Here is a 25610-nt window from a genome sequence, read left to right on the forward strand (position 1 = left end):
ATGTGACCTTGGACATGGTTTTTGATCTTCCCATGCCTCCATTTCTCTATTTCAAAATGGAATAAAAATAATAATTTTAGTTATCTACCTACCTACCTACCTACATACCTACCTAATAAGGTTGTTGCAGGGTTAATGAGCCGACACAGAATCCTGGCACAGAGTCATTAAAAAATGTTGGTCACTATTAATGTTGTCATGATTATCATCGACAGCCAGGTTGAAAATGGGGGGATAAGATGATCAGCAGGTCTGGCCTTGGATGCCTGCCAAGGCTGGCTGGGAAGGTGTGGTTCGGGAGGCTGCAGGGCATGGGGGGCTCACCTGGAAGCGGTGGAAGTCCTGGGGCTTGAAGTCATTGGGGGAGCAGCCGCACCAGTCCACGATGTGTTTGTACTGGCACTTGCAGCCCAGCTTGCGGTTCCAGTTGGTGATGCGCAGGTTGTTGTCCACCATGGTGTCGCAGTGAGGGCTATTCTCCAGGACTGTGTGGAAGAAGGACTGTAGGGAAGAGAGGAGCCAGCCTGAGCCCTCTTCCAGCCTCCCTTGAATGGGACAGGGTGGGGATCCTGCCCTGGGACTACCTGACTGCAAAGGGACTCTCTTGGGAACGCACCCGTTATTCCTGTAATTGGGGTCAGTGCCAATCTGGTTCTGCTCAGGGTACACCAGATGTTGCATCCAGAGTGGTTTCATTCTGTCCAGAAGTCTAATATTCTGAATGTTTCTCTAATTATCTTTCCCCAGCAGTCCAAAACCTGATTTTAAGATACCTCTTATCATCCAGGAATCTTCTGTCTACTCAGCAAAGAGGAAAAGTCCCTCAGGGTATGTCAACACATGGGGACTAGAGGACAACATGGGGGCAATTTTTCAGGAAAACTTGAGTCCTTTGGTTCTTGCTTTGCAAATAGCGATGTCCAAAGCCAAAGGGATTCAGCCCTGATATCTCTTGAGAAGAAAGACCAATGTGGGTAAGGGAGGCCAGATTTAAGGGTGCATCAGGCCCCAGGTCTGGAAGGCATGCAGGTACAGCGTGCTATGAAGAGAGGAAGGCTTGGGGGGCTGGGGGCTGCTTGCTGCCCATGGTGCTGAACCAGGAGCAATGGCTTCCCCTAATCCTAAGACTCTTGCCCCACCTCTCCTAGGAATGTGAGAAAGATGCAATGTTGAGAGTGAAAACAGAGGTCAGAGAGGAGGGACACGGTTAGAAATGTGAAGAGAGAGAGAGGGAGAGAGAGAGACTGACTTTTATTTGGACACTTTTATGATAACCCAGATACCAGACAGATACATTCTCCCCTGCTCTCTGCTCCCTAGGGGAAGCTATGGGGGAACATGTGTCTGCCTGTTATAAATTTATGCCACAGCCTTCAGATTTCTTCTGAGCTGGTTCCCTGCAAGTGGTCTGGGAGATAGGAGTGACAGGCAGAGGTGCTGGGGTGGAGGGGTGGATCTGACAGGGACCTGGGTTGTAATGTGCCTGTGTGTGCTGCAGCAGGGGTGGGGCAGAGAGAGCCAGCATCAGGATGAGCATCTTGATTAAAAGAACCAAAGATCCAAGCAGTCTCTTCTCAATGGGTGGGTGGGCCAATGAGGCTCCGCCCACCATCCCCAGCTGACCTTCCCACGATGCTAAATGACATGGCGGTGAACCTGGATTTTAAGCTTGAATTGTCTACAAGCCCACAGAAGCACATATTCTCCATCAAGCAGTGGGGAAAAGTACCCAATTACTGACTGCCCTGTGTCCTCTTATAATGATACAGAAATTCTTTCCAAGATAATGGATGAGAAGGTTATCGAAATTGAGAGAAAAGGTGATTTTTGCTGAAATAGGATTAAAAGCTGATTACTTAACATGTGTGGAGAATAGCAAAACAGTGTCCTGGTTACAACAAGCCCATCATTCCTCTGGAGTGACACAGGCAGTCAGCCCTACCCAGGGCTTGTCACTGCCTCGGATATTGGTGAGGGACATGGAAACCATTGAATGAAATGCACTGTCTTGTCTGTCCTAGAGACATATCACCTGAGGGGTCCAAAGATGGGACACAGGAAGGAATGGTGGATCACTCACGGGAAGTGCCACAGGCTCAACACAAACAGACCCAACTCTGGAGTTCTCTGAAGTAGGAAATTAAGAGCTGGAGGACAGGGGGCTTCACCTAGAATCTTTCAGCCCAGGTCTGATATAGAGGCTGCTGGCACACCAGAGGCAACACTTCAGTTCTGGGTGCCTACCCACTTCCAGATGAGCCAGGGTTATTTTAGAACAGTCTCCAGTCTTAAATAGGGCTTCTGAAAAGGACTGACTGTGTCCCCCTAAAATTTGGAGGTTGAAATTGTAACCCCCAATGTGATAATGTTAGCAGGTGGGGCCTTTGGAAGCTGATTAGAAGAGGAGGGTGGAGCCCTCATGAATGGGGATTAGTGCCCTTATGAAAGGGAGCCCAGGAAGATCCCTCAGTCCCACCAGGGGGACCTTCAGTCCTGTGAGAACACAGTGAGGACTGTCAGTAGACAGTCTGGGACCTGGAAGAGGGCCCTCACCCAATCATGCTGGCACCATGATCTTGGATATCCAGCCTCCAGAACTGTGAGAGGTAAACTTCTGTTGTTTATAAACCACCTACCTTATTGTATTTTGCAGCCCTAATTAAGATACTTTCCCACCCTGGAGCCTGAAGAGTGGTGACAAACTGCCCGGAGCTCTCAAATACTTCCAAAACCCAACAGGAAATGCTGAGTCCCAAGCATTTGCCCATGAGGGCTGTCAGTGTAGGGGGTGTCCTGAAAGGCCCAGCAGCTTACAGCTGTGCAGATTACACACCACACAGTGCTGGGGTGAGGGGTGCTGCCACCAACACTGTATATCAGAGGTCTGTATTTTTTTTAACAGTTTCCCAGAAAAAGGCAGTAAGTGTCCTGTTCTAACCAAATTAGTGTATCGTGATGATTTTTATTATCAATGGGAGCCAGGTGCCTGGAAAAGGGCTGCCTTTTCTGGTTTTCACAAAGACACTGTGGATGGCTGATGGCAGCACCGTGTGTCTACTCCACACAGCCTCCATAGACTGGAGGGGACCAGGGGCGTTGCTATGGCAGCAAGGTCCCTGGTAGCCAGTGCTATTCTCCACCTTCAACTGGATGTTTGGAGGGCTACGTACTGGACTCGGCATTGCTTTGCCAAAAAGTCAGCGTTCACTTTGCTACAAACGTTAGAGCCGGCCCTGACCATTCTCTTGCATTCTTTTTCCCTGGACACTCACCTCAGCAGGAAGCAGGGTGTAGGAGTAGAACTGCTTCATTTTAGTCACCAGATCATCTGTGGAGAACGTCACATACTCCACAAACTTCCGGTTCAGCAGGAACCAATCCGAACCTCCATCCACGGCAATGCCCTCTGGGATCCGCCGGTCCCCCAGGCGCCACATGTGGGCGTCACACTCCAGGAAAAGCCGGTCCAGGCCCTGTTTCCGGATGAACCTGAGAGAGACAAAGAAGCCATTGCCCAAAGGGGCCTCCACCCAGAGTCTAAACGAGATGGCACAATCATGGTGATCAAAGCATTTATTGAGCACTGACTGTGTGCCAGGTATGGAGCCAGGGGCTCTGTGTCTAGTTTGTCACGTGGTCTTCACGAGTGAGGCTGGTCACTCCATCCCTCCGAGGCAGGTGCTATTATTACACCCATTGTACAGATGAGGGCACTGAAGCTTAGAGACGTTTAGGGGACTTGCTAAGCACAATTAGATGCCAATGATCCTGTGGTACATCTGCTTTCTCTTTAGAAACTTTGAAATCATCTTTCCATGCCACAGACACCTTGGTAGCTTATTAAACATAGCTTGTGGACATTCATTTCGGAATAATGTTCATAAATCAAAACATACAGGATTACAAATTTTATTTTTAAACAGCAAAGTTATGCTCTGGCCAGGTGGCTTATTTGGTGGAGTGTCATCCCAGCACCAAAAGGTTGATCCAGGTTCAGTTATGACCAGGATATGCCTAGGCACATACATAGGTTGTGGGTTCAATACCTGGTTGGGGTCCATACAGGAAGTAACCAATCAATGTTTCTCTCTCTTTTTCCATTCTTATCTCTCTAAAAAATCAGTAAACGTATCCTCAGGTGAGGATTTAAAAAACTAGCAAAGTTATGATATAGTAATTCATGTGCTTTTTGATTCACACATTAAATATAGGATTACAAAGTATTTCTTAAAACACAAAATTTATGGTAATTACGAATGTGTCTTTCTTAAGTGAAATAACAATATCTGTGGCAGGTCTAATAACCACTGTAATTGTGAAGAAGAGGTGAGCATAACTGATATTTAGAGGTAGATGCATCAACTATAATATGATAGGGAAATATGTGACTCCTAACAGTTACTGCTCATACTACTGTGGTTTGTTCTCTATGTGTAGCTAGATTTCAGTTAGAGAGTTTGGTGAAAATAAAGATTGTTTTGTTCCCATTCAAAGTCATGGGACCTCTGAATTCCATCTATGAACCTCAGATGGACAACTCCGGCTCTAGAATACATGCATATACATATTCGGGAATCTGCAAACTGGGTAGCGTCAGCACTTCCTGTTCTGTAAATGCAGAAATCAATGGCCGAAGAGCTGGTCAAACAGGCGTGTGGGGAGACTGGTCAGAGCAAAAACCCAGTCTTCTGGCCCAAACTGTGCATTTACAGTGAGCATTAACTGCACACCTGCAATGTGCCAGGCATTGTGCTGACCCTAGTACAGAGCAAGGGAGAGTCAGGGTGATTCCTACTTCTCAGGAGCTAGTTACCTAGCTGGGGACTTAGTCTAGAGGCCTCCCAACTCAGGGATCCTGCTGCTCCTCCAGCTCTACAACATGAAATCAAGCATTTTAAACTGTACCATTTAATGGCATGGTACTCATTCAAAATGTTGTGCACCCATCATCTCAATCTGGTTTCCAAATATTTCATCACCCCAAAGGAAAACTCCATGCCCATAAGCTGTCACTGACCATTCCCCCCACCCTCTAGCCTCTGGCAACCATCAGACTGCTTTCTGTCCCTATGCATTTACCAATTCTGGATAGAGATGGAATCCTATAATTTGTTGGTCTTTTTGTTTGGCTTCTTCAACCTACCATAGTGTTCTCAAGGGTCATCCACATTGTAGCTCATACCAGTGCTTCATCTCTTGTTCCTGTCTGTCCAGCATCCATTCCTTGTGTTTCTGGGAATCACGTCTCTATTTTACTTTGGTTAGTCACTAATCTTTGATTCTCAGTTTATTTGGGTTTGCCCCTACCCTAACACCAGGGGTGGGAATGTGACCAGGGCCGGTCAATTCCATCTGCTTGGCCTCCATAATACTGGTTCAGGGATGGGTGAGAAACTCAAGCTGGGTTTGAGACTGGGACCTGAATTTTCACTGAATTTACCAGGAAGATTTTTGGCTGAGAGACCACAAGCCTGGAGCTGGTGGCAGCCATTGTATCACCATGAGTATGGAGGTTGTCTGACGGAGGAAGTAGCACCAAAAGAAGAAAGGGCAGGCTTTGCATGGGGGCCCAGGGAAAGTTGACAACTTTTCTGAGGACATGCAGAGGACACACACAAAGACAGAAGCCAACAAAAGACCCAGGTATCCATCCTTCTCGGTCTTATTGTTTCTCTAACACATCTTCCCACATGCCATATCTGAAGTTGGCCTCACATGGATGAAGGGGTTAGGGGTCTCTCTGTAGAGGGGGGTGATCTGGTGAGGGTCTTTCATTATACTTACCATATCACACCACAGACACAAAGCTTGGGTTTAACTAGTTCATTAAAAGCAATGCTGAGTTCAAGAAAATAAAATCCTACCTTGACTGTGGTTGGTGCTAAGTTATCCAATAATGTCCAGTTAGTGCATTTAACCATGCTTAACACTTTGAATTTCAGATAATTTGTATCAAAACTTACATGGTAACCAAGACTAACCTAGAGAGAAAAATAAAAGATACACAGGTGCGAGAACTTGCAAAATTTTTCTTTCCATGGACCAGCTTTTTAATTTTATGTTCCATTATACAGGATAATAGCATCGTCTTGCAATTTTAATGTGATGTCCCAGACCATAATATCCAAATACAATATTTATGCAGTAAAATCTCCAAAATAAAATATTCATGGGGTTGGGAGATTGGTTGCTGTATTTACTGCATTCCAAAACTGATAAGCAGCAAGCACATGCTTTGGTTAATTGTGAGTAAAAATAGAGACAACCGACTCCCAAGGTCTCAGAAAAGTTTCTGCTGAGAGGCACTGCCGGGAACTGGGTCTGGATTGGGAGAAGGTGGCAGAGACCTAGAGCCTGGGTATCTAGCAGAGGAAAGGAATCAGCTTAGGAAGTGATTTGCTTTTTTATTTTTTTTTTCCTGTTCTGTGAATTAACCATAGCTCGGAAAGGTAAAGGTTGGAAATCAAGGTATGTCAGTAAACACCTGGGTGTGTCTTTTCTTAGATGCTGGCTCGTCAGTAAAGGGCACATAGCTCTCTTACCTGATGGACAGAGGGCAGATTGATTTGCAGCAATGGGCCCAAGACATAGAAGGTGACTAATGATGCTCTCCTCCCTTCAGTTTCACCTCCCACTGACTTGGTTACCTAGGGCAACTGGGTCAATAGGTGGAACTATCGAAAAACAGACACCAAAAGGATCTGGGTACCAATCCTGCCTCTGCTTTCACAGACTGTGAGATGTGGGGCTGGCTTAACCTCTCTGAACACCAGTTACCTCATTTGTCAGATGATCCCTGTACATCTGTCCTGGGAAAGGATAGTGGATGACTTTTACAAAGGTCCTTGCACAGGGTTTGGTAAGCATGGTTCACAGAAGCAGTAGATTCACCCAACCATCGGCTCCTTCTTAGATGGTGATAACATCCCTCCTCAACCCCACACATCCCCGATCATCCTTCCATGCTGTATGTTTCTCCATAGCATTTTAAACTTTCAATAGCACATACAAGATATATTAACTATACAAGATATTTAGTTTGTTGTCTATTTGACCTTGCTTGACATAAGCCTCAGGGGGTCACAGATTCTCATCTATTTTTGTTCACTGCTGTATCCTTAATGCCTAGAACAGTGCCTAGCATACAGCTGGTGCTCAATAAATATTTACTGAGTAAATAAATAAAGAGAAGAGTAACAGCCACACCTGTCAGGCAATCAGGAAGTGGCAGCAGTTAGTTAGCCAGGTATTTGATTCTTCTAACACTCATCTGACAGATGAAGGAACTGAGTCACAGGAAAGTTATGTCAATTCTCCAAAGCCACACAGATAGCAGTCTTAGACTTGAATCCAGATCTGGATAAATCCAATGCAAGCTCTTAGCCACTCTGCCATTCTTCACCAGTCCTAATTTGCCAGGTGCTGCGAAGAGGATCCAGTGAAGGATCTGAGAACTTCTATTGCCTCAAAAAGACACTGTGCAGAAATGACAGAACCAAAGGGCTCACTGCTGGTCTTAGAAGACCTCACAAGGACTGCCTATTTTCAGAACAGGCCACCTAAAGGCAAACCTGGACTCAGGTGCATTCAGTTTTACCTCCTGGGATGCACCTTTCAGGGCTGGGTAGTTTGCTTTTCTGAGACCACTCAACTGGCACATTGTGGAACAAAGTCATAACTAAATAGGATTCTACTGGGATGTCACAGAGACCAGGTCTACTTGGCTGAGCATCAAAGGAAACCAGATGGAAGGTGGGGAGGGGTCCTGATTCTCGCCCCTGGGAGAAGGGTTCAGGTCTAGGGATTGCCTGAGGGAGTGTGTGTGTGTGTATGTGTGTGTGCAGGAGAGCAAGGGAACTGAGACAACTGTAACAGCATAAACAATAAAATATAATTAAAAAAGAAAGTATCTGTAGCCTTTGGAAATGATCTCAGAAAAGGAGACAATGAAGAAGTCCCTCAATTCAGTTAATTTCCTGGCTATGATCTCAGCATAGTCATTGAGTATGAAATTATTCCAGACCTGTCTTATCCTCTAATGAGTTCTAAAAGGAAGAACTCTGCCCCTCAGCTTTTACAGCATGTTTGAGCAGGAAAGAATCTTAGCAATCAGCTAAAATAACTAATTCTACAGATTAAAGACACACACAGGCACACACACATTCAGACCCAGAGGGCTGTATGATCCAAAGTCATCCAAAATATATAGCCTGGGGGGGAAAACATCTCCCATTCTTCTCTTTTCCTGTCCAGTGATCTGCCACTGAACCCAGATTACTCCTTTAGCATAAGTACAACCTAAGCATTTTAGTGAAAAAATAAAGTCATGGAACAAAGCATGAAAACCACAATGTGTGAAATCAGCCAGCCATGCCAATGGGCTCACAAGAGACTGCCACCTGCGGGGGCCAAGCTTTGGGCTTTGGAGCCAGACTACTCAATTCAAGTCCTGGGTCTGCACTAATCGTGGGCAACCAGAACACGGGACGGCTCAGTTTCTCATGTGGAAAACGGTGATCATAATGATAGCTGCCTCACAGAGTTGGTGTGAAGGTTTAAATGAGATGATATATGGAGAGGGCTTAGTAAAGTGCTCAGCACATAGTAACTGCTCCATAAATGTTCATCAAGATGCTTAACGTTTTTCCTTTATCAGGCTAGGAAATTTAAATTTATATGTCTCTTGGTACAGGCATGCGTAAAGCACGTACAGGGCTAAGGGGTAGAAACCCTCAATGAACTGAAAAGGATTGCTATTTCAGCACCAAGGACAGAAGCCCAATGTCCCCACAGTGAACCCAATCTCCTGCTATTATTTTAGTTAAGCGATGCCCATGGTTGTAGTGGTAGAGGTGACAAGTGTCAGCAGAATCCTTCTAATTCTGTCCAAGCATCATGAATACAGATACTGTCCATCTTCCCATGCCATGAGTCAGCGAGGATTCAGCTCACTGCATTCCCGGCAGCACCATATGGGCCCAGATGGCCATTTGTCTCAGGCACAGGGTGGGCTGTGCCCTTTTGTGACCTTAGCTGCCTGAAATAACAAGGGGGCTTGAGGCATCCCCTCATTCAGCAGCTCTAGAGAGCACCTTGAATACTCCAGCTCTATGTGTTGAGAATATGCTTGTGAATAAGATGGGCATTACCTCTGCCCTTCTTCTCTCTTTTAGGGAGAGAGATAACAAAATGAAACAATAACATCTACCATTTACTGAGCACTTACTCCTTTCTAGGCCCCACTCCTCACACTTAGTATGTATTCTCTAATTTAGTCTTCACCACAGTCCTACGAGGGTTCATTTTACAAATGAAGGAATAGAGATACAGAGAGGTTAAGTAATTTCCTGAAGGTCACACAGCTGGTTAGTGGCAAGGGTGGGATTCAAACCTCAGCAGTCAGACTCTGGATTCCACAGTCTTAGCCATAAGGCTGTAATACTGCTCTAATAAATAAATAAGCAGACATAAAAAGCTACAAAACACATTAATATACAGTTAGATGTTTGTGACAAGTGCTATACAGAGAAACTCAGAATGCAATGACAGAAGATAAAGAGACATGGGTATATTTAGTGAAGATTGTTGGGGAAGGCTTCACTGAGGAGGTGGCATTTAAAATGGATGAGAAGGACTTGGTCATCTGAAGTGTGTGGGGAAAAGTTTTACCTGTATAAGTAGTAGCACATGCAAGAACCCAAATGAATGAAAAGAGCTACAGGGGAATGCTCAGCTTCACCACGTCACTGGGGAGTAGATAGGACAGGCAGACGCTGACCCCACTGGTGGAAAGAATGTGCCATCCATAAGTACACGTGGCCTGGACAAGGCAGGAAACTCTATGAGGAACATACTCAGGGAATCAGTGTAGCACAGTGGCTTGGAGAGCAGACTCTGCAGCCAGACTGCCTGGGTCCCAGTCTGTTTCCCACTTACGAGCTGCATATCATTTACTCTCTCTAGCCTTGGTGTCCCCATCTGGAAAATGGACACAATAATAACTTACATTGTGGGGTTGTTGTGAGAATGGAAAGAATTAATATCTGTACAGCATTTAGGACAGTTCCTGGCACACAGTGCACTCTCCCCATGTTACTATTATTATACGCCCTGTGCTAAGAAAGCTGACTTAGGTTTGACATTCAAGGATGGAAGAAAATCAGAGCCAGGGACCCAAATTCTGGAACCTAATGTCTCCTGGCTCAGTGGCCCATGATCTTCACAGCACTCAGGGCCCAAAGCAACTGGCACCTCTAAGCGTTCTAAAGGTCTGATGAGCGCTAATTGGTTTTCCATGTTTCACACATTTTAAAAAGCAATGTTTACTGCCTTTTACTCTGCTTGTAAAAGTAATGCTTTGTGCCATCGAAAGCTTGGAACAGAAAAATAAATCTAAGAAGAAAATAAAAACCATGCTCTACCTCTCAGAGATGACATTGTGAAATATTTTCCTTACAGTCTTCTGTCTAACTCAACATGGATTATTTGGGAAAAAGAAAAGCTCCGAAGTTGACTTCAAAATCCACATGGAGGACAAAAGAGGGTATGCATACACAGCTCTGTGTGTGTGCCTGAGATGCTAAGCACTATTTTGACATGGCTGCCATAATTGAATTAAATAAAATGAGCATGCAAACAGTGATAAACTCACTGGTTGGGTTTAAGAAAAGCTAAAGGGAAAGGCAATCTGCTTTCCCCATTGGAGATGAAATACTAATTATCTTCTCACATCAATCATGGTGCTACAGGACAGCTGGGAGGAAGCCCTTCTCTTGATAAGCAAGTTGGCACCAAAGAGCCTCCTGTAAGCAGATTTGCTTGGAGGAGTTTCCTGGCCAGGCTCTTGATGGGTTTGCCAACTTTTGGCTAAACAGTTGCCTGTTTATACATCAAGGGAGGTTTGGGTCTAAAGATTAGTTCAGTGACAAAGAGAAGGAGCTGCCAAATGAGGAAGGATGGGATCTATCCTAGCTTTTTTCCAGTCTAGCCTTCTTACATTTGAAATGCTAATTGTTTTCCTACAAGTTGTAGAAAGTGTTTCTAAAATATTAATAATTTGCATACCATCTTCAAGGTTTCCTTCCATCATCATCACCACCACCAACTTAATATGCACAACTACCCTGTTTCAAGAGCTTATCCATATATTCACTCACTTAATTCTTGCAACAACTTTCTGTGCAGTTGGTTTGATCATCATTTCTATTTTACAGATGAGACAACAAACACGCGAGTGGTTGATGTAAGTTACCCAAGGTCACACACACCTAGTGAGTGGTTAGCATGTGAGTCCTGCAGTCTGGCTCCAGAGCCTGGGTTCTTAACTGCCCTGCCCTGCTATGTGCTTAATGTAGTAACTACATGAGAATTCCTTAATATTGGGTTGGCCAAAAAGTTCATTTGGCTTTTTCTGTAAGATGGATCTAGTAGCGCTTAGTTGTCTTTAACTTTATCGGAAGCACTTTTGTTAGATTGTATTGACACTGTTGTCATGTCAGCATGCATTAAAAAACTTATCAATATTGGTGAATTTTTGTGTAGCCATTTTTAATATTGATGATGGAAGAAATACGTGACATCTTCAGCATATTATGCTTTACTATTTCAGGAAAGATAAAAACGCAACTGAAATGCAAAACAAGATTTGTGCGGTGTATGGAGAAGGTGCTGCGACTGGTCAAATGTATCAAAAGTGGTTTGTGAAGTTTCCTCACGAACCACTTGGAGGAAAAAGTGGAGATTCCTCATTGGATGATACTCCACTTGAAGTTGATAGTGATCAAATGGAGAAATTAATTGAGAACAATCAATGTTCTACCATATGGGAGATAGCCAACACACTCAAAATATCCAAATCAACAAAATTATTGGTGAAAATGAAAAATGTGTCTTTCGTTTTATGGGAAAAAATGGACTTTTTGGCCAACCCAATGTTTTTCTTGAAGCCAAATTTAAATAGCTTCAACTATTTTTTTTAAGTTAATCTTATTGTAAGCATAATATCCATGAAGTCAGGGGCTAGATGAACTAATTACATAAATTTTCATTGATGCACATCAGATCAATACCCAATTTTCCAGGATGCCCACTTATGAACTACCCAGAATAATGCCACGCATCACAGGTGGATCATGATCACACTCTGGGATAGGCTGACTCTCGAAAGTAGAAGGATCTGATTTCCACTCTGCCCTTCCCAACTCATTTAAAAAGTGATTCTACTTAAAGTCATCAGAATATTGCTATTTCAATTGTACACCCCAAGAATTTATAATTGTGGGTCGTCTCAGATCCTGGGCTGATAAAAGAACACAGGCCTTAAGAGTCCAGCTGTGCCATTCACTAGCTATGAGCTGTGCTCATCTCTACAATGGGGTAACACCTGCCAAGTGAGGCTGGGATGAGGTAACATACTGGAAAGCACCTGGCTCGGGCCTTCCTGTGGAAACTCGGTCCTCCACAATTCCAACCTCACTGTCTGAATTTTGTAGAGATGAGGAGATGCAAGTATGAGGAGTCAAAGTCATCTGTTGAAGTCCCACAGCTGTCATATGGCAGAACTGGCTGTACTCCAGTGCTCTTGCTCTTACCACTATATCACACTGCTCCCCAGAACTAAGCACCGGGGCTTGAATTAGGTAGAGACCTCAGATCAACCAAGGCAGGAAAAGGCCCAAAGGAAACCCTCTCCTGGCTGAGGGAAGTGATTTTTCCTCTCCATCTCCCTGTAAGGGGCCTGTCCCCACACACTGGGACTTGATCAGCCTGCTGGGACTTGATCAGCCTGCTGAGACTTGGGAAACTTCTCTGATGCTCCCTAAGCAGAAGTCAGGAGCCCCTGAGGATGTCTGCAAAGACCTACTTGTTCAGGCTGTGAGTACAGTTGAGGGCATCCACATCTGCTAGCCCCATTGAGGCTATCTGGGAAAATGATAACTGTGTTGTACTACATGTCTCTTAATATATCTAGTTACTTTATTTTAGGAGGAAAGCAAGGAGGAACAGTAAACACAACATTCTCCTTCATTTAATTACAGGAACAGTCAGGACCAATTTGGCAGCTATTAAATACTAGTTTGCCTTTATGCCATCTCTTCTCAGCGGGAGCTCAAAGTCCAAATTGGCTGCTAAAGGCGGGAGATGGGGACAGAAGGTCAACACTGCTATTAGAAACCACGTGGAGTTAAAAACTGAGGCACCATGTGGCCTATTTTGTGTCCCACTGCTTGCTTTTGCCCATCGCCACGTCTTTGTCTTATAAGCTCTTTGCTTCTGTCACAATGTCTTTTACAAGGACTGGCCCAGAAGCATCAGAATAGGAAGGGACTTGGGAGACCATCTTGTTCATCCCCCTGGTTTGTCAGAGGAAGAAAATGAAGCCCAGAGAAACAGAGTGGCTGTCTCAAAGCCAGCCAGCATGTTGGAGGGAAGCAGGACCACAGCACAGGGAAGCTTCACCATGCAGGGACTCTGAGCTTTGGAGGCACAGCCACCTGGCTGAGTCCTGGCCCTGCCCTAGCTGTGTGAGCGTAAGCAACTTCCTTCACTTTTCAGAGTCTCAGTTTCCTCATCTGTGAAGTGAGGCAAAAAGTTGGGAAGGGTCACCATCGGAGCCACAAAATTAAAACCAACACAAAGGACAATGGAAATAATGAAGTTAAGTTAATGGGTCAAAGTTTCAACAGGTACAAACTTCCAGTTATAAAATAAGTCATGGAAATGTTATGGACAACATGGTGACTATAGTCAATAATACCATATTGTGTATTTGGAAGTTGCTAAGAGGGTAGATCTTAAAAGTTCTCATTGCAAGAAAAAAGTCTGTGCCTTGGCTGGGTGGCTTAGTTGGTTGGGGCATCATCGTCCTATACACCAAAAGGCTAAGGGTTCGGTCCCTGGTCGGGGTGTGCACAGGAGGCAACAGATCCATGTTTCTCGCTCTCTTTCTCTCTCTCTAAAATCAATGAATATATTCTCAGGTGAAGACTAAAAAATTGTAACTGTTAACTAGATGTTTTGCAATATATACACATATCCAGTCATTACCCTATATACCAGAAACTAATGTAATGTTATGTCTCAATTTAAAAAAAAGATTCCTGCCATTGAACTACTTGCTTATTTAAAGGGACATGTTTATTTCACTTTAAGCCTCTTTAAAAATAATAAAAAATAATTAAACTAAAAAAATGAAAGCACTAACAGTCAGGGTTTGATGACATCATTTGAACTGCTTGATTACCCATATCTGAAGTCAGATACTGATATTTTAGTTGTATTAGCCAATAACTTCCTTACTCCTTAAGCTACTTTGATCTGGGTTTCTGACATTTCCCACCAAAAGTACCCTTCCTAGCACATCACCAGTGCAGGAACCAGAGCTAAGCTCTGCACACATGAGATCAACAACAGAAGGCAGGCAGTGGCCAAGCTTGTTCATATAGCAGGTGAGACCTCAGCTAACAAAGGGGTGAGAGTGGCAGATGATGTCACGTTGGTCATGTTAGCATTAAATTAACACTAAATTACTGACCTTAATTCATCAGGTGAGAGAATCCCAGCTGAGGACTCGTGGACTAGTGCTGAAACTTGTGAGCTCTTCTGTCCTTGAATTTTAGGGCTTTTGAAGGAGGTACAAGCAACATCTCTTTCGTCTGAGCCTTTATCCTGTCCCATGCTATTTGAGTACCACTTTCAGCTACTAATGCACATCAATGAGACAGGATATACACACCCAGAGGCATAATTCTGGCCCATATATCATCTATTTCTGTCTTCCAACAGCAATATTTTAGTCCTGTACTTAGCATGTCAATGCTATCATTATCATCACCACTACCGTTATCATAGGGCATTTACTATATGTCAAATTTTTAAGTGCAGCATCTTATTTAATCTTCCCAGCAATCCCATGAGAGTAGGTCTATTAATAAGTCCATTGTACGGGGAAGGAAAAAGGCTCAGAGAGGTGAAGTCACCTGTGCAATGAAACACAACTAGGACATGGTAGAGCAGAACTCCAACCCAAGAGGTGTAATCTTAAAGAACATGATTTTAACCTCTGTCCTACACACAGTTCCTAGCACAGTGCCTGGAAGTAGCAGTCAGGGAATAAATACTGACTAGACTGAAACAAAAGTTATATGGTGGATGTCATCCAGTCATGTCTATTCACTTACAATGGGCTCCATTTTCATGATGCAACTTTATTTGCACAAAACATGTAGGACAAGGTTCCCTACTGGGGAAAAGGTCTTCATTCTCTACCTAAGGGTGGGGACATGAGAACGTGGGTCAATTTTGATTATTAACCACATCCATGGAAGCTTCATTTCCTTTCCATGGGCTTTAAGGCCAGAGACGTGGGTTCAAATTAGCACTCTTCTTCTTTGTGACCTTGGAAAAATCATTTAGATTCCCAAAGACCCCCTTTTTTTCTTGACAAATGGGATACTAAATCTTATTTTTGCACTCAGTGGCTATAAGAATGAAATTGGATCCGGCATGAAAAGGTCCACCAAAGCAATGGGCACTTAGTAGGAACACAACACACAGTGCTTATAGTTCTTCTTTTTCCACCCAGATCTCCCTTACCCTTAGTGGCCAAACATGCTATGGTAATCTGTGCTGATTTACAGAGCATCTTCAAACCTGGGGCTCTTTCTTATTTTATTTTTCAAAGTAAAGACTTAATCTTTTAAGATTTTATTTATTTATTTTTAGAGAGAGGGGAATGGAGGGAGAAAGAGAAGGAAAGAAACATCAGTTGGTTGCTTAATGCCCCCAACTAGGGACCTGGTCCACAATCCAGGCATGTGCCCTGACTGGGAATTGAACCAGTGACCTTTTGGTTCATAAGCTGGTGCTCAATCCACTGATCCACATCACCTGGGGTGAAACCTGGGGCTCTTTTTAAATGTAAAGAATGCAGGCTGTCAATAGGATAGGAATGATCTATAAATAGACAGCTGGATGAAATCAAAGTTAAAGTGCAGGATATGATATAACACAAGGAGTTCCTACACAAAGGTCAGGAATTGGAGACCACTGCTTCTTTTGTTCCTCCCTGATGTGGAGGACTGGGTAAGCTAAGTCACACAGCTAGGCAAAACCACACCTCCACCATCAATGGCAGAGTACACCTAAAGCAGAGATCGCAAATTGCAATGCCAATGGGGCTGTGTATGGAAGAGGGACAGGCAAGAACTTCAGAGACATGGAAAACACCGGCATTATCTCTGATCCAGTTGATAACTGCTATGAGAAAATTCAGGCACAGAGATAGTGGATCTTCTTTTCTTTAAAAAAATTTTTTTTTATTCCTCACCTGAGGTTATTTTTTTATTGACTTTGGAGAAAGAAAGGGATGGGGGGAGAGAGAGGGAAGATGGTTGATGTGAGAGGGAACCATAAATTGGTTGCTTCCCATATTGGTTACTTCCTGAATGTGCCCTGAGGATAGAACCCACAACCTAGATATGTGCTCTGACTGAGGATCGAACCTGTGACCTTTTGGTGTATGGGACAACTTTCCAACCCACAGAGCTACCTAGCCAGAGCTAGACCTTCTTATCTTTTAGGATGAACTAGAAATCTGGATTTTCATGAGACTGCATCCCTCCCAGCTGATCTCTGGCCACGGAGATTTGCTATTTTTAAATGGGGCTATTAATTTTCAAATAAAATACCTGAATTAAACACAACAAAACAAAACCAACATAAGAACCAAACCAAAACAGGTTAACAAGCTAAAATGACTCTGTGAGCTGCCAGGTTATGCCCTGAGGGCAACTCCAAAAAAAGGATCTAAGATGTTAGAGTGACCTGGACTGGATTTTAACAATATTTTACATCTGAATGGTAGAGCTTACCATAACTACATCCCTCCCTGATGATCTCTGGACATGGAGATTTGGACTCAGCTCAAAGCTGGATGATACTGATGCTATTCAGGCATTGTTCATTTTAATGAGGGAGGTGAAATGGGTAAAGTTGGGCTTTGGGTGCCTTGAACCCCTGCCAATGTCTTGGGCACCAAAGTGAGTCAATGGCGAGGGTACAAGGCTGGAGTCAGGATACTTGAGTTTAACTCCATGCTGGCATGATACTCTTTTCCACTAGAAAGTAAATCCATGAGAGTGAGGATTTTGTCTTGTTCACTGCTAGAAGGGTGCCTGGCACACGTTTGGCATTCGGCAAATATTTGGTGAATAACTGGATGACCAGATGGTTACTCTGGGGATGTCACAAACTATGGGCCTCTGTCTTCACACCAATAAAATGGGAACTAACAATGGCTGTTCTGCTTGTGTTGAAGGGTTGCCACAATGAGACGATAGACTCACAAAGTGCTTGGAGGGCAATGACATTTACTATGAAACATTTACTGTGCTCTCTGTCCTTGGTTGACAAGAGGGGCCACTTCAGGCCCTGCATGGAATGGGTGAGGCCCACCATGACTGTCTTTCCTCTACCCTCAACTTTTTTCTGGCTGCACCAAGCCAGGCTGGAAGGAAGTCCCAAAATGATCACTCAGATTTTCATTTCCATTTTGTACAAAGATAGGGGGAGGATGTACTACCTTGCATTGTCCCGGCCATGTGACTTCAAGAAATTCATATCTCGGTATCGGGAGAGAAATGCCACCAGCTGGTCATTTGTCCTGTGGAAACAAAGAGGAAAGTCAGAATCCTCCAGAGGTGATGGACAATTGAGTCTTGGTTTCATTCTTTGTCATAGAAAACAGGAACCCTCCTCCTTTCACACCAGCCAATGGGCTGATAAGGCTGTATGCTTTCATGAGTCACTATCAACCACACTACATTAAAACATACTCTTTGTATTTGTCTCATATATGCTCCATGTACTGTGAACTCCTTGAGGATGAGGATAATATCTTATTCATTTTGGAATCTTCAGTGCCCAACCCTGGGCTTGGCAAATAGTAAGTCATCAGTGTGTAGCTCAATGTCAAATACATAGTAACTTCAGGGCTTTTGCACTTGCTGTGCTTGGAAAATCCTGTCCTATATCTTCTCATCACTGACTTGCTGCTGTTATCCAGGTTCTCTTGTAAATGTTCTTTCATCAGAGAGGACTTTTATGGTCATACAACCTAAAGTAGCATCTGCATCCCCCTCTCTGCCTTTATCACCATCTTATCACTCCATTTATTTCACTATCTTATTACCACCTAAAAGTGTTGAATTTCCTTACATTAGGGTGTGAATTCAAAAACACAGAACCTGGCTCATCACTAGCACACAGTAGGAGCTATATTAGTTCCTACTGCAGGAACATCCAACTGTTTGCTGGATGAATAAATGACTCAAAGTTGACATGAGTTTGAACTGACTCTTTTCAAGTGCATTTCAAGAAATGAATGAATCAATGAATGAATGAATCACCAAGTTCTCGACAACCACTGGGCAACTGATTGAGAGATCTTTAACAAAGATAAAGTGCGATGCAAACGAATGACATGTTCCCAGCATTGTTATCCCAAATTTATCACCATCAATCTCGGCACTAGCAGTGTAGTCACAGCTAATCAGCTTGTGCATACAGCTGTGACAGTATTTTAAAAGGCAGTCACATGGGTCTCCATCTGCCAGAAATGCAGTCGCCTCTTCTGCTGAATAAACCCAAACAGGTAAACGGTGCTGAAGTGACAGCTCTTTTATCATCAGGCCCCTCTGCTCAGGGATTTTTATTTAGGAAGAAAGGGTTAACTATTGTTTCAAATTGGGAGAAATGTGAAGGCAATGGAAAGGAAGGACAATTTTGGGAACAGAATGGAGGCAAGACCTTTGGGAGGCAGGTAGGGTACCTTAGAAGGTGATGCCTTGGTTCAAGAAGCAGAAGAACCTGGAGACAGGTTCCAGATCCTCTCCTGACCACACCCTGTGTGTCCAAGGATAAGTCATTTATCTTCTCTGAACTCACCTGGCTGCCCAGCACCCAGTAGGCTCTCCATTCATATCTTCTGAATGAACAACTGTGTGGGTTTAAAGAGCATATAGTAGGTGTGCAATAAGTACAAGCTGCTCTACTCTTTCTGCCTCCCACCATCTGTTCCAAGCTGCTCCCACCCCCTACTGCTTCTTCATTTCCCTGCAGTCGTGCCACTCCAAGTCCCTGTTCTGTGATTGGATGGCTCATGTTGACCAATTCAATTCCAGCAGAGGGGGCACAAAGCAGTAAAGAGATGCTGCAGTGAAAATGACCACTGCCAATGCCCCATCCTATTAACAGAAATAAACACCAACTCAAAACCAGCCATTCTAGCAGGCGGTAGACTCCAGAAAAACCCCATGTGTCCACAACGAGCTAAATCCACCACACACACAGAAAGCTGAGCCCTGCCGGTATGCACAGAGGTGAACCCTGGGGATGCAGACAAACACCCCCCACCACCCCACGTGTCTGCACAATGATGGTGCATCTCCTTTGTGGACAAGCCCCTACTGCTCACTGTGAGGTAAAGTCCATGTGTGCCCCGTGCAAGTTATGGTAGCTTGTGGGCAGAGGGTTCTTGAAGTTGCTGGAAGAGGTGTTAACTAAATCGGCCTATAAAAAATTAAAGCAAGCTCTCTATAAACCATGTACATGTCTTAGCAGTTCCTATTCACCAACCCCCTCACTACTCTCTGCGACAGTTCATTATTGTTGTCCTGATGAATACGGGGACAAGTTAACCTCTGAATGGGTCCCTGGTAGCAGGAATAATAAATAGGGCCCTCTCAGTAGCCTCAGTGGGAGGGTTGACTGGCCGGGCTGGGGGTCCTGAAGGGCCCCCTCTCTCCAAGCCTCAGCCCTCCCAGGGTCAGTGGCTGCAGCTCCATTTGGCAACCCCAGAAAGCCCTTTCAGGGCCCTGAGCTGGGGCCATTTTCACATTTACCGCTTCACCAAGTCCCCATCAGATGGGGATGAATAGGCATTTAACGAATTTACTTAGCGATGCTTCCACATGAAATCCTCTCAAAAGATGACATCTTGGGGGAGGAAGGGTGGATGGGAGGGGGCCGTGGATTCCAGGCCTAGAGCTTGTGGGTAAAGCCGCTTTTCAAAGCAGAGAGCTGTGCCCCCTGCCTGTCCCCTCTCCCTGGGGCCCTGGCCCCCTCGCTCTCCCTCTGCATAAATAAGCCTGCTCTGAATACTAAAGCCTGTCTCCCCAGCCCTTCTCCAAAGGGAGATGGAATTCGGCTGGGGCCCAAGTTTTCCTATTGTTGCTTTCAGACGCCTGTCGATAATTGCCTACATAATATTTAGTTCTCTCCAGATAATTAACAGCTTGTGATCTGTTGACATTTTACTCAGTTCCAGCCTCTCTCTCCCTACCCCTCACACACATTTCTCACTCACTCTTTCTGGTGGAGTTGTTTGCCAAGCGGTTCCCACAGCTCGTCACTTGTGTCTGTCTCCTCACCAGTTTCTCTGCACCTTTCGCAGAAATTGTTAGAAGATATGTCCCTCCATCTATGCCAGTTCCTCTGATTCAGGATGGTGACTCTGGGGTCCATCAGGGTACTGTTAGGAGCCACTGGAACATCTTTGTTTTAATTAACATGTTTTTAATAAATATTAAAATACACGTATTTGAACCATACGGGAATATCAGTTGAAACACATAAATAAATGAGTAAGGAAAGATGCTCCAAGAACACTTACAGAATGCCCACCGTGGCCTAGGCCCTGGGGCTGACTTTGCTACACTCTTTTGCACTTAAGTTTTCACAAAGATGCTATAAATGTGAGTTTCATTCCCATTTTATAGATGGGCAGCTGAGACTCAAAGAAGTCACTATTTGGTTAAATGGAGAAATTGGGTTGGAACTACCAGACCACTTCTACAAGCGAATGTGTGAATAAATGAGTACGTGAATGAAGGAATGAATTCCATTCCAGGTGAAGGAGAAAATAAATATACAGGCACTCTGATGCCTCCCAATTCAGAGGCTAGTGTTTGCACCAAGAGCATCAGCCCTTTGCCGTTAGACACCATATCTTAGGTTCCACCCAAGACCTACTGAGTTTAAATTTGCTTTTAAGCAAGATTCCCAGGTGAGGCATCTGCCCTTTAACGCTTAAGAAGCGTTGTTTTAAGTCAAGCATGGGTATCGGTAGTTAACTCTCTTCCTTTTTTATTCATCATTTCCCCATGGTCTCTTCCTGAAAGCCCTGACTCTGAGCATGTTACTTTCATCTCTGTAAACCTCATGTGTTGGGAGTATTAAACAAAATAATGCATGTAAAACCTGTGCAGTAGCACCTGGCATATCGTAAGCCTTTGACAGTGTGGCCTGTTACTTAGTAGTATGTATTATTGCCATTTTGAACATCAGAAGCTTAAGATATTTTGAACTGGGGACAGTAGTGTAAGGACCCAGACTAACTTGAACTTGGAAGGCTTTCTATACATCACATGTATGGGATGTTCTGCAGAGCATGGTTTGGAAATGCCCCTAAGGGGACTTGTCCACAGTCTCCCAGCTGGTGTCAGGGATAGGAACTGTCTTCCAGAGGGTCATTGCACCGTCATGTTGTCTGATGTGCATAATGACTCTGGGCTGAAGACACACAGGAAGGGGCATGGTTCATCTCTCTGGTCCTCCTGCCCCCACACCCCCTCATCCCCGGCGCCCAGGAGCCCAGTCACAGCTACGCCCATCTGCTGGCAGCGCGTGATTGGGTGAGGAGAGGATGGAGCCTGCTTAGCCTCCACCCAGAAAAAGCCCAATTCAGAGCCAGCTTTTCTTCTCCAGGTCCCTCCTGCCCACCATGCTCGGGCCCCCAGATCTCTCTCCTGACACAGGATGCTCACGACTGATGATGAGGCTGATGGTGCTCAGGCAAAAGTTAGGCACAGAGTTTTGTGAATGTCAAGATTCAGGATTTCAACCCCCTAATGCTGCCAGCATGCACAGACTTCCTGGATGCAGTGGGTGGGCCATATGCAGAGCAGAAATGTGCGTGAGCGGTGGTGAGAGACTGCGGGATCTGGCAAGGTGAGGGTGGTGAGGGCACAGAGGCACCTTCAACCTGAGCCCAGAGTATACGGTGTCAGTATTTCCCCAATTCCTACTACGTGTATCATATGTAGAGTTGTATGATATTTATGTTTAATTTAGTTTTTTTAAATCCTCACTGAAGGACATTTTTCATTGCTTTTGGAGACAGAGGAAGGGAGGGAGGGAAGAAGGGAGAGAAACATCAATGTGAGAGAGAAACATTGATTGGTTGCTTCTGATATGCTCCTGGACTGGGGATCAACCCCGCAACCAGTCATGGCCCTGACCTGGAATCTAATCCACAACCTTTCCATTATAAGACAAGGCTCCAAAAAAACCCTGAGCCACATAGGCCACGCCCGTATGTTCAATTTAAATACCACTTTAGTTTTACTCTAAGCAACAATATTTGTGATACCTGATGTACCTTATTTTCCCAAAAATTTTATATTGTGGTAAAATACACATAACAAAAAATTTGCCACTTCGCCCATCTTTAAGTGTACAGTTCAGTCACGTTAAGTACATTCACAATGTTGTGCCACCATCGCCACCACCCATCTCCAAGCCTCTTTTAACCTTGCAAAACTGAGACTCTGAACTCATTAAATAACAACTTCCTACCTCCTTCCTGCACCAAGCCCTGGCAACCACCATTCTACTTTCTGTCTCTATGAACAGTCACATCCACACAGTATTCAAACTCCAGAAACCTCATCAAAGGGGAATCCTATGGTGTCTGTCCTTTTGTGATGGGCTTATTTCACTGACCATGATGTCCTTATGGTTCATCCACATGGTTGCACCTGTCACAATTTCCTTCCTTTCTAAGGCTGAATGATATTCCATTTGGGTGTACCATTTTTATGTTTTTTCCCTGTTATATGTGAAAAGCGATAACGACTACTTATCTGTGTAACTCCTAAAGCAACTGGGCTACCAGGGGCATATGTAAAGTGGCCAGTTGTCCTGGTTTGCCCAGGACGGAGGGGATGCCCAGGATGCAGAATTTTTAAAGTCAGACAGTCTTAGCAAACTGAGATGCATTGGTGACTCGCGGTGTATCGATCTGCTGAGGGATGTGTGACCACAGGGGAAACAGCATACTCTGTCTTTGCCCGATGAACTGAAGAGTACAGAAAACCATGGTGGGGGGATGGCTGTAACCCTCCCTATGTTTTTAAAACTATGACTATGAAAACTTAGATTATAGCAAAAGAGAGAAAGAAATGACAGCAATGGCAACACTAGCAACGACACCCAACACTTGAGTGCCTGCTATGGGGGCTAAACAGTACCCTAACACTTATTAACCCACTAATTCCTCATGGCAACCCTGTGAAGGAGAAGCTATTACATTCATATCTATTTTTATCATTCTTTCTACATTTATTAGCTATAATTCTATATGGGACTTATGGACTATTCGGTTATTCTGAAACAGAATTTATAAACAGCATAAATACATCTTTCCATTTTTAATTAATTTTCAGAATACTGAACTGCACAGCAACCTCCAAAAGTCACCGATGAGGCTTATTTGTCGGATGATGAGTATTATTAAAAGCACTTGGGTTCCTGTGTATTTCATATGTGTCAGTCCATTGTGCTCATTACTCTTTTTGATCAGCGAGAGCCCCTTCTGGTTGCCTCATATCCATTTTTATTACCTGTATTTACTTGACTTTTTAATGTAATGATATATCCTGTTGTTCTGTCTAATAAGCACGTGCAGGTGAACTTCACCTTTTTAATGGCTGCCCAGAATTCTGTAGGATGGGCATGGCCAATCGCCTAGCAATGGACATTTAGGTTATTTCCTTTCCCCCCTCTTATAACTAGTGCTCCTATGATCATCTTTGTATATGTATCTTTCTGGGTGTAGGTGTGATAGGTTGCTGTAGGATTACATTTCTAGATGTGGAATTGTTCATTCAAAGCACACTTCTTAGCCTCTCTTTGAAAGACATCATTTCAGAAAGACATGCTAAATGGAATGAGGCTGCCCCAAGTTGAAGGCATGGATGGGGCTCACAGCACTGCACAGGAACCAAGCCAGCTGGCTACCAGGCAGGTGGGGAGGGAGAAGGAAATTGTAAGGTGACAGAGTGGGGAATGCCCTGGAGAGGCTGGTTGGCTTCTCTGGCAGGCTAGTGAGATGTGGGCAGGGGCCTTCTAGCTTTCCCACGTTTCCAACAACCAGTGGGGCCCAAATGAGCCTTTTGTCAAGTGCAAGGGGTGTGTAGGGGGTGCACAGAGCTATTTCCTCCAGTGCCCCAGGTAGCTGCTCCAGCTCGTGCCCATCTGTCTGTTAACAGCATTGGGACTGTCTACCTGGGCACCTTGGACAATACTTTTTGGAAGCCTGACTATAGTTGTGAGACAAGCATTGAGTCTAATTCTGTTCTGTTCCTCCAGGACCTGACACATAGTAGGTGCTCAACAAATATTCTCTGACATGCTTAACAAATGCCCCAGTGGAGGGCTCGCATGCAGGGTTTCTGGGTGTGACTGCCAGACCCAGCACAGCTCCTGTTCCTTGAGAGGAAGGAGGACAGCTCTCTCACTCCTATATCGGAGCCTTTGCCCAGCCCATTCCCTCGACTGGGAGTGCTCTTCCCCAAGTCGTCACCCAGAGAACTGGCAGAGATGTGTGACACTGAACCCCAGGACATGGGAACACACTGAATAATGACCACTGCAGAAAACTCTCTTTGTTGCCTACGAAAAAGTGCTAAGTGCTCCTGTTCCCTCCTTCAATCTCACAATAACCCCAGCAAACCAGTACCAGTTAATACATGAATAAAGCAGGGCTCAATGAGATTTAACGGCTTGGCTAAAGTCATAGGAGAGGTGGAGAGGAGACCTGGGCCTTGGCACTCCAGGTCCAGAGTCCGGGCTCTTTTTAGTCCTGCTTTCCTTACGATGAATAAGCTTCAGGCGTGTGTTCCATTTCTTCAGAAAGAGCAAGGAACAAACACAAGAATCTGCAGCTGCCTTCTGAAGCCTCTTACTTCCTTTCAAGGAGACCGTTGTCCCACACAGGGTGCATACCAGGAGCTCACAGAGATAAAGCCCCTGTCCCGGGTATAGGCGTGTGGCTGCGCTTGTCTGAAATCTGACCCCCCTCACCTAATTTCCTCTCACTGCAGTCCATCTCAGGAGTGGATTCGGACCTATTTCTCCATGGGGCTTATGTTTTTTTTGGCTGGGGCAGTGACTGTTATCACTTTGTCCTTGACTCTCTGGATGTGTTATGCCTGGACCTTACTGAAGTGTTCTTGTCTGCTAGGAAGGCCAAAATTTCAGAACAATAAGAAGAAAGGTCAAGATCAAGAGCACTGGAGATAAAAGAAGGGTAATCCCCGATTCGAATGTAGCCTAAGCTTACAGTGACACCCATGTTTGCAAGATACAGGGGAAAATGTATGGAAAAAGCTAGGTGTAATATTTCTTCCAGGATCCCATGGGTGTAATTACAGCCATAGTTGGGTGCCTGAGGAAAAGTGAGCTGGATAAAGTGCCACCCCAGCTTGCAGACTCCACTGTTAACCATCCTCTGGAAAATACCCATAGGATCTTTCTAGCACAGAAGTCTG

The 25610-nt window shown here is 44.6% G+C and overlaps 1 protein-coding gene across 2 annotated transcripts in view; it reads right to left on the minus strand.

The window, feature by feature from the left end:
* Positions 1–25610, minus strand: part of XYLT1 (xylosyltransferase 1) — a 300841-nt gene that overhangs the window by 27063 nt on the left and 248168 nt on the right. For both annotated transcript variants that reach the window (XM_036020886.1, XM_028528183.2), the window contains 3 exons: positions 17582–17662; positions 3273–3489; positions 325–501 (listed from right to left, as the gene is read on the minus strand). In XM_036020886.1, coding sequence (XP_035876779.1) covers positions 325–501; positions 3273–3489; positions 17582–17662 — 475 coding nt within the window. The remainder of the gene's footprint in view (positions 1–324; positions 502–3272; positions 3490–17581; positions 17663–25610) is intronic.

Source organism: Phyllostomus discolor, chromosome 3, assembly GCF_004126475.2.
Source record: "Phyllostomus discolor isolate MPI-MPIP mPhyDis1 chromosome 3, mPhyDis1.pri.v3, whole genome shotgun sequence".
Taxonomy (NCBI): Eukaryota; Metazoa; Chordata; class Mammalia; order Chiroptera; family Phyllostomidae; genus Phyllostomus; species Phyllostomus discolor.